The sequence below is a fragment of the Genypterus blacodes genome, unplaced genomic scaffold (assembly GCF_046128005.1).
Source record: "Genypterus blacodes isolate CSIRO-AG114 ecotype Tasmania unplaced genomic scaffold, CSIRO-AGI_Gbla_v1 ptg000182l_1, whole genome shotgun sequence".
In the NCBI taxonomy this organism is placed as follows: Eukaryota; Metazoa; Chordata; class Actinopteri; order Ophidiiformes; family Ophidiidae; genus Genypterus; species Genypterus blacodes.
In genome coordinates, this window is record NW_027466983.1 from 38547 (window position 1) to 47500 (window position 8954).

Here is an 8954-nt window from a genome sequence, read left to right on the forward strand (position 1 = left end):
TGGCGCTGTGGTCCAAGTGGCCATCAGGCTGAGGCGCTCTAGATTTTGGGGTAACAAAGGTTACCATGGAGACCTCGCATCCTTTGTTTTGGGACATAAAGAAGACAGCGAACACTTGCTACATGGACGTAATAGGAAATGCCACAAATTAATAAATAAATAAGAAAGCAGTGAAGTATGGGACAGCTCCACTTAACTACCTCCTTTAATAATCAATTTACCTCTAAACACATAAACTAGCTCCGTCCTAGACAGTTAGACGCTTACGTAGCTTTAATGCTGCTAACTGACGAGCTAAGACAATAAGTTAGAAGAATAAACTGTATTTTTCCTGTGAGAATTACAGTGCCACTCTCCACCTAAATTCATTTGTTGCACAGTGTTGAGTTTGTCTGAAAGTGTATGAATCTTCCTGCGCTCTGACAAAGCTAAACTACGCAGTTAACGTAGCTGTGGGCGTATCTGCTGACAGCCAGTAGCCAGCTAGCTTATCTCCGGCGGCAGCGTTAGCCACACAGGCTAGCAATGACGAATAGGATTATCCCTGCTGAGGTCTGGTTTGGGAGCCGCCAGACATGGTTTTAAACACACCACCCTGCAAGTAAGTGTTTGTGGATTGTTTGTGAATGTAATTGTAAAGCCTGAGCTCGTAGCGTTGGCTAGTTTGTTAGATAAAGAGGGACAATTCGCCTTCTATTTCTAGTCACAGCTAAAAGAGGATTTCGGGTACTTGAATGCGTCACTATACTTCTCTTACTAGGCTTGTTTTATGGACAATAATAAACCCAGTTCGGTGGTAAATGTATGAGTAAACTGTAGTTAATAACGTTGCTCTGGAAATATGCCTTTAGGTGTCTGGGGCTCCAAATTTGCGAGCCCACCAAGACGTTGACAGCCATATTCAGTACATGTTCACTAGCCGTCTACAGCGGGACAGACGGAGCAGTGTCTCTGTCATGTCTGCTGAAGAATTCCTCCTTGTAATTGTTGTGATAAGTGTGCTGAAGGTTATTTAGAGTTTGGAGTGAACTGAGGGCGGTTTGTGGCGCACAGAGGCGTTTAGACGTTGTGATTAAAGGTCTCGGTCTGTGTTTATCATGGCAGCAGAATGCAATGGAAATATGATGCTGCCTTCACGGACTACTGCGAAGCAGTAATTCCAGTTAGGCCTTCAATGAACAGACACAAGTTGTAATTATGTCAAAAGAACTGAAGGAATTAAATATGATGAAGCTCGTCTGTCATGACTGCTCCCTGACACGTAAACGTCTACTTGTGGAACATCTTTACTATGTCACCCAGAGGAGTACGTGGTATATCAATAGGCGATGTGAACTAGATGATTTCAGTGATAATATAAATCTAGGGTCATTATTTAGTAATGTACAAATGTGACGTAATTTGATGACGTCAAAGTTGTAACGGTCGCTCTGCTCGTTCTGATGACGCCACTATTGTTTTAGAGTAGCTTTAGAGTCTCACACTGCTGTAAACGACATCGTTTTTTCCCCCGTATTGTATTGTTTTTTTCTAAATTTAATTATTATTTAACTTTGAAAGCCAAGTTAACTCGTGTAACAAACGGGAAAACAAGACAATGTGTGTTACTATTATATACTAATACAAAAACATGTTTTCTAATATCTGTTGACGTTCTATTTTTGCAATAATCTTTGCGAACATTGGCTCCCATTGTTGGTGGTGATATTTCTGACCGTGTGTAAACGCATCGTGTTACGTAACGAGGAGGGTTGGGCGTGAAGGCGGTGGTAGGGGGCAGCGTGGGAGGACACACGCACTAACTCCTGGACCTGCACGTTATGTGGTATTTATTCCATTCTTAGATTTTGACAGCTCTTATTGCACAGACACAGACTGTCTGGCACATTCGGGATTTTTCGAGTGCGGAAAGCGGTGAACGATCCGAGGGAAAGCCCTTGTGCTTTTATCCTGCACTGATGGTGAGGTGCCAACCCTCTCTCTACCTAAGACGGCGATCAAACTGAAAAGGTGAATATGTGTTTTTATTTTGAGAATATGGAGAGTGAGCACATGCAACAACGTAGACACAGTCTGTCCTTTTAACAGGGACATTGTAGCCATGTAGCCCAGTGGATCAGCTCCATGATAGAGTCCAGATTCCACTGTAATAAACATAAAGAGCCGTCAGCTTGCTTTATTTGAGTTATTATTTGAGCGATTGTCATTAGAAATGTTGCGTTCACGTACTGAATTTAGCAGTCGGTCGCGACTTGGAATTCCTGGAGGAGCTGTGTGTGGTGTTTACATCGGTGCTGGGCTTTTAAACACCAGCCACGTGTTGGTAGCCTGGGACCATGTGGCCGTTGTAAACACTGCTGCCTTATGGGTTTTTATCCGCTTTAACAGGCTGTTTCTGTTGTTATACGGCGAATCGGGGCAAAGCTACTCTACTGGGTGTAATGCTTTTAACTATTGATAGATCTTCCGCTGGATCAATCTACATCAGTTTGGCCAGGAGCCAGGGGAGACTGCTGACTGCATCGGGCTTCCATTGTGTTGCCAGGAGGAGTATGTATTTGTTATGTATTATGTAATTCAGCTTCACTATTTGCATGGAGCTCCCTCTCCATCAGACCCACACAGCAATTAAGAAGTGCAGCAACCTTTCCTCTTAAATGTCAGTATGATTATTATACAAAAGGTCAGTTTCCCTCCTGATTACCCGCAGATAGTATGGGATCATCATCAGGTCACTTTCCTCCCACATCTTTTTGTGCGACTGTTCTCGGTGTACAGTGTGTGTGTACAGCAGTGATATATGGGAGGGATTTTTCACAATCGTCTGTCATGTAAAGTACCCAAGTCTTTGTTGCTCTTGTGCTGCTCAGTCTGTCTTTTGTTTGTGGGATGTAAACCACTTAAACTGAATTTACAAGCTCTCAGAATGTTGACGTAAATATTTAATGAGGAAAATACATCATTGCAATAATATTCAGGCCCTATTTAAGTCATGTAAATAAAGCTTTATTGTAAGAATAGTGGTCGCTTCCCTGACAATGAGCATCACATATCTCTGGGTTCAACACCGCAGCGGTAGGAGAACAGCACCGGCTTATGTTTGATTTTTCCTACATACTTAAACTTTCCGCTGTTATCATTAATCTACCTTGTGAGCGCGGAGCTGTTACTCTTTTGTCATCTGGATATATTTGGAGATAATAGAATTACATCAACGTGAGTGTGAGTCCTTCTATTTACATCTAAGCCTGTTATACTAATATCCAGCAGGAAACTCATAATACCATTAATATTAATGCAGACTGATTGTGTTTGATGAGGGATATTTAACTTTTGCTTTTAACAGACATTTGAGCCTTTCATGCCAGACTGCTGTCAAGGGTTAATCCCCGTTTGAGTCCGTTAAACCACAGAATGACACCGCATGCAGTAAAATATAAGCGGGGACAGGATTTTTCAGTTTTCATTTAATTGTCACTGAAGTGTTTCAGTACTCAGATTCAGTGGCACGCATGAAAAAAACCCATAAAAGTACCCAAATTGTTTTTCCTCCGTTCTTTCGGTCATCGATGCAGCGTACAGTTTGAATCTTTTGTACGACGCTCTTAGAGGCTTTTGAAGGACCTGAATAAGAGTATTTAATAAGCCATGTTTTGTGTTTACTAATTGGGTTCTGTTTATTTTCTATTGTTACTGAAGACAAATGTAATCTAAAAAGAATTTGCTATTTGAAGAGATTCAGGGATATGCTAGACTCTTGACACTGTGCAGATCAGAGACAGCCTGGTGTTGAAAATGCTTGGACAGGGGGTCAGAGGGCACTGATTAGGAGACGTGGGATATCAGGCCGGTTTGTCCCGCTGAGCCTTCCTCACTTAAAGCCTCGTACTTCCTCTACCACACACACACACACACACACACACACACACACACACACACACACACGCACAAACACACTTTCTCTAACATTGTCTCATGAATCTCATTGCCATCTGCTCCATATGTAATAGCCCAATTAGAGAGATGCACTTTGACCTCTCCTGTCCAAATTGTATTTGAAAGTGTATAACCATGCCTTTATACACCCCCATATACACACATAATCACAGTGTGCTGTATCCTATCCAGACTTTGACCTTTTATTGTTGTCTCTCTACAGGGCCTGAGTCGATTTGTCAGCCTTGTCTAGGTTTGGTTTTTACCCCCCAAGTGTCCTCTGGATAGAAGCTGACCATGGTGGTGTGAGCAGAGGAGACACAGGGAGAAGAAGGCACAGTTGCATGTTCACGCCAACACCGCAAGGTTCGACAAAGAGCGGAGACGAGACGGAACAGAGCCAAGAGCAAACGGACACTTTTATTATGTCTCAAAACAGAGAGTTGGTGTTTTCCTACATTAGCTATAAACTCTCTCAGAGAAACTATCCTTTCAACCACATCGGGCTCATAGAGTCTCCGAACAGGACTGATGGGGGGGTACAGGCTGCGACGGCAGACGAACAGCAGGTAGCGACGCATCCCAATGGGACGTTGAATGGCACGAGTCCAGGCACCCCTCCAGCGTCCCCGCTGCGACAACAAAGGTTGCCAACAACGGCAAGTCTGGACGCAGTGAAAGAGGCCCTTCAGGACTCAGCCAACGAGTTTGAGCTGCGGTACGCCCGCGCCTTCAGCGACCTACACAAACAGCTGCATATCACACCGGCCACGGCCTACCAAAGCTTTGAGAGCGTGATGGATGAGGTGTTCCGAGACGGCGTCAACTGGGGTCGCATAGTAGGTCTGTTTGCATTTGGCGGAGCGTTATGCGTGGAGTGCGTGGAGAAGGAGATGAGTCCGCTGGTGGCCAGGATCGCCGAATGGATGACGGTCTACTTGGACAATCACATTCAGCCCTGGATCCACAGCCAAGGAGGATGGGTGAGTTGAGTCTCTCTCAAACACACCCACACACAGAAGAAATGTGATAATGATAATAAACTGTCAAAGGGGCTGATATTGGCTGCTCAGTTATTAAATTCTCATGTCTCGTTTGTTTCTATTTTTATATTGTACCGCTTTTGCTTTGCATCCTTTGATGTCTTGTACGCATCATCTACTTTGCTGTGTGTGTGTAGTTCTGTCTGAGTAGGGAGGCTTGACTGTCTGGCCTGACCTTCAGAGAATCTGCGTAGTATCTGACTGGAACATACCGTTACCATTTTGTAACAAAAGGGGTCGGGTTGGGATCTTTGACCAGCGGTGCAGGAAATTCCTCAGATTAGGTGTAACTCAGAAACATCTGATGAAAGGAAAGCCAATCAGGACAGTATTTAAAAAAAAAACACCCGCTGTTGTGTGCAAAAACACTGAACACACAATATTTGTCTGTGGTCAGCAGCTGGTTCAGCTGTTCACTAATTGATCAGCAGCACTGAGCTCAATGAGCCGAATCGACGCGGCAGCTTAACTGGCTGTATTAGGGCTTTGTAGCTCTCCAACTGGGGGATCGAAGTTCTCTCGCGGCCGGGTGGGATGAAGTCCAGGTCTTTTACAGATAGCCCTTTGTTTTACTCCACTAGTTTGATTGGCTCTTGTTGTCTTTGCTCCTCCTCTGGTTCTGTCCCTTCTTTTCTTCTGACTTGTTCGTCTCTACGGCTGATGAAAGCTCTGTTTTCCGTGGGATTCTTTAGAAGTGGGCTCTCCTGGTCCCTATAGTGTGTGTGTGTGTGTGTGTGTGTGTGTGTGTGTGTGTACACGTGCATGCAAGGAAACACTTCCAGGACAGTTAAGGTCAGCTCTTTCCTTTGTGATGTTGTGTTGGCCGTTTGATGGCATGAGGCAGAGCGGTGAGGGGAGGGGGTTGTTTATATTCACTCCTGAACCATATAGACCCAGGTCGGAGGTCGATCCTCACCAGCGGATTGGCTGAACAGCTCACACAGGACCAAATCCCATTGGCCAGTGTGTAGCTTTGCTGTTGTTTACACGGTGGCCATCATATTTATTTATATATAGTATATATTTTTAGCGTTTGAACCTGTAAAACCACACAGGAGGGGGAAAATAAAGATGAGCAGAAGGTGACAGGATGAAGGCTGCAGGCAGATATGTGATACTAATGGTTCAGGCCTCACAACATAGTGATGTTCATTGTTCATTTGGCGTAGGAATGTTGTGTCGTCCTACCTACCGGCTCCCGGCGATCTGACTGTGCTGCCCTTTGTCTTTACACTGTAAGTTCACAGCAACCAAGGTGACCCTCTGTTGTGAAAGCTGGACGTTCTGTCTAATTACTGCCAGGGTTCTCTTTTTCTGAGAGATTAATAACTTCTTGTTCAAAACCAGAAAGTCGTGTCAGGGTTAAAATAGTTGTCGGCCTCATCCTTCCTGACAAACAAATTAGTATTTTTACCAACGCAGCCATCAGCATATTTGAATATGTGGTAGTTCTGTACCATCCCATTGAGGAGACAGTAAATGATCACGTTGACACACTCTTCCTTCTTTTCTGTACGTTGCACGTCACTGGAATCTACAGTTGGAGAAGTGAATGCTGTATGGGACATTTTGAGTGGATCTGAACTTTGAGAACACTTGCATATTTGGTTTCACTCATCCTGTTTCACCACAGGGAAAGCATCGCCTCAACCACATGACTCCACTTCCTGCCTTTGTCCTTTTTTGTATGAATTACGTTGTTGGAGGTAACGTAACGTTCTGGTACTGTAGAATGAGCAATTCAAAAGTCTCCCTTTTTAGTTATGCATAAGTGAACACACACACACACTTGCCAAAGGGGAAGTCCCTAAGTGGCAGTGACTAACAGTGAAATACAGGGTTCAGTAGGTGTTCTTCCATCACTGTCTACGCCATTTCTTCCCGTCAACTCTTCCCCTTTTGTTCTCATTTCTCTCTTTTTTTCTCTCTTGAGGTCTGTCTGTGCAAAACCCACGATCGTCTTCTTCCCCTGAAACAAACTAAGGCGTTCTGCGGTGCTCGAGTCTCTTGTGTTTCTGAGCGTGAGCCCACATTAGAGTTCTTTTTAATTCTCTCTACCCCCTGGCAGATGTGGGAACCTGTGAGGCAGGTGTGCCCCAGCAATAGCTGATGAAATTTCCGTCTGCTGTAAGCAGCAGCAAGGTCACTTTCATCTCTCCGTCTTTGACTCACTTGGTTGATCGTTTCAGTCTCGTAGTCTTATTCCAGCTTCCCAATTTTTCTAACTGTTTGTCTTGAAAGATTTTGACACAAAGAAGGAAGTGCGTGTGGGAAGTGAGCAAATCAACACAGTAGACACGATGAAGACATGATGAAGTCTAAAGGTGTTAAAGGCAGATGATGAAGTTTAGTAAGGAACAGAGCAGAACCTCATTAACATACAATGGTTTAAGATCAGTATTTCTATTTTATGTACCAAGAGAATTCCTCCCAGTTTTATATACATCGATAGATATGTATGTCTCAGAAAGAATATGTATTTATATTAAAATATGTAGACTTGGCGCCGACTCATTCTTCAGTATCAGTGACTCCATAGTGAGTTGTAGTCTGACTCAATTCTACTTTAAGGGGACTTACAACATTTCCATATAACCTGAGAGCACAATTACAGAAAGTGAACGTTGTTTACCGCAACAAAAGAGCCAAATCTTTGCCGTCAGCCCTCCGCTCAAAAAGTGATTGCATCTATATATCAGCTTAATTTATCCCACTGGAGTTGGTTTCACTGCCCAGGATGCTGAGAAATCGGATAGAAGCTCAGTTTATGAAATCAAACCCGCCCGGCCGGATTCTCGCCGCGCAGCCTGTGCTTCAAGAGGAGCCGCGTAGTAAAGTCATATATTGTAAGATAATAAACCTTCGTCGGGCGGCGGGCTGCGGAGGTAGAGACAGTGCCATTGACCTAATAATGCCGTTTCCAGCAGAGCGGGCGATGGCAGTGATTACTCAGTGGAGATTGAGCCGCCTCGGGCCGGGGGGTACGGGGGGTTATTACCAATTATAGATGAATAATATCTAAACCTGCTGCTGGGGGAAACATTGTTTTTTTCCCCCTCTTTGACAGAGTAATAAAGGCTAAACCCGTTTAGAGGAGCCGTGCTGCCAAGGTAGGGGAGGAAGCGTAGATTCCAAAGACACCATTAGGGCGGTTGCTCTGTTCTGCTCCCCTCTGCTCTTGTCTCGTTAAGGTCAGGAGAAGTTGCTGCCGCTCAGAGAAATGTCTCCGAGCGTCTCCTCGGCTACATGTTGCCGTGGCCAGACTACAGTGGATCATTTAGTTTTTATACTGTATGTTTATGTGGAGGCCATGATGTGTGATGGAGGCACGCTGGCTGGTTGCTCTGCTCTGCTCTGTGATTAAAGGTGCGTGAGGAGTCGGGGCCCATTGACTTGTTTTGGCAGGGGAGACACCTGAGCTTCCTTTTTGCCGCTCTCCCTGGCAGACTTATTTACTCTCTATCTACTCTCTCTCTCTCTCTCTCGCTCGCTCCCTCCCTCGCTCCCTCCCTCCCTAATTAACATGCACATAGGATAGGCAGTTAGATCCACAGAGTCGCCTGTCAGACAGCCTACCAGAGAGAAGCAGGAAATCTCACCCTTGGGACCTACCCGGCCCGCCTCCTTACCCCCCCCAACCCCCCCCAACACACACACACACACACACACACACACACCCTTCATCTTCATCTGCCTCTCTTCCTTTATCTCTTGTGTCCTTCCATCCCATCAAACTCCACCTCCTTATCTGTCTCTGCCTCCCCCCCTCCACCGATCAATTTCTGTCCTTTATTATTTTTAATCTGCACCACCCCTCCTCCCTCCCCCACCCTCCCCCCTGCTCTCTTAATTATTTTTCAGCATCTTTATTTCCCCCTCGTCCTCCTTCTGTGCCCTTCCTCCTGTGTTTCTTTCTTTCTTTTTTTCCGTGCGTTCTCACAGATCTCTGCGTTCCATCCCGCCGTCTTCGCTTCC

The 8954-nt window shown here is 45.0% G+C and overlaps 1 protein-coding gene across 1 annotated transcript in view; it reads left to right on the forward strand.

Moving 5' to 3' along the window:
• Nucleotides 1-460: 460 nt before the first annotated feature.
• Nucleotides 461-8954, forward strand: part of bcl2l1 (BCL2 like 1) — a 23005-nt gene continuing 14511 nt past the window's right edge. The window contains exons 1-2 of the mRNA XM_076167951.1: nt 461-601; nt 4160-4919. Of these exons, the coding sequence (XP_076024066.1) occupies nt 4281-4919 (639 nt within the window). The 5' untranslated portion in view covers nt 461-601; nt 4160-4280. The remainder of the gene's footprint in view (nt 602-4159; nt 4920-8954) is intronic.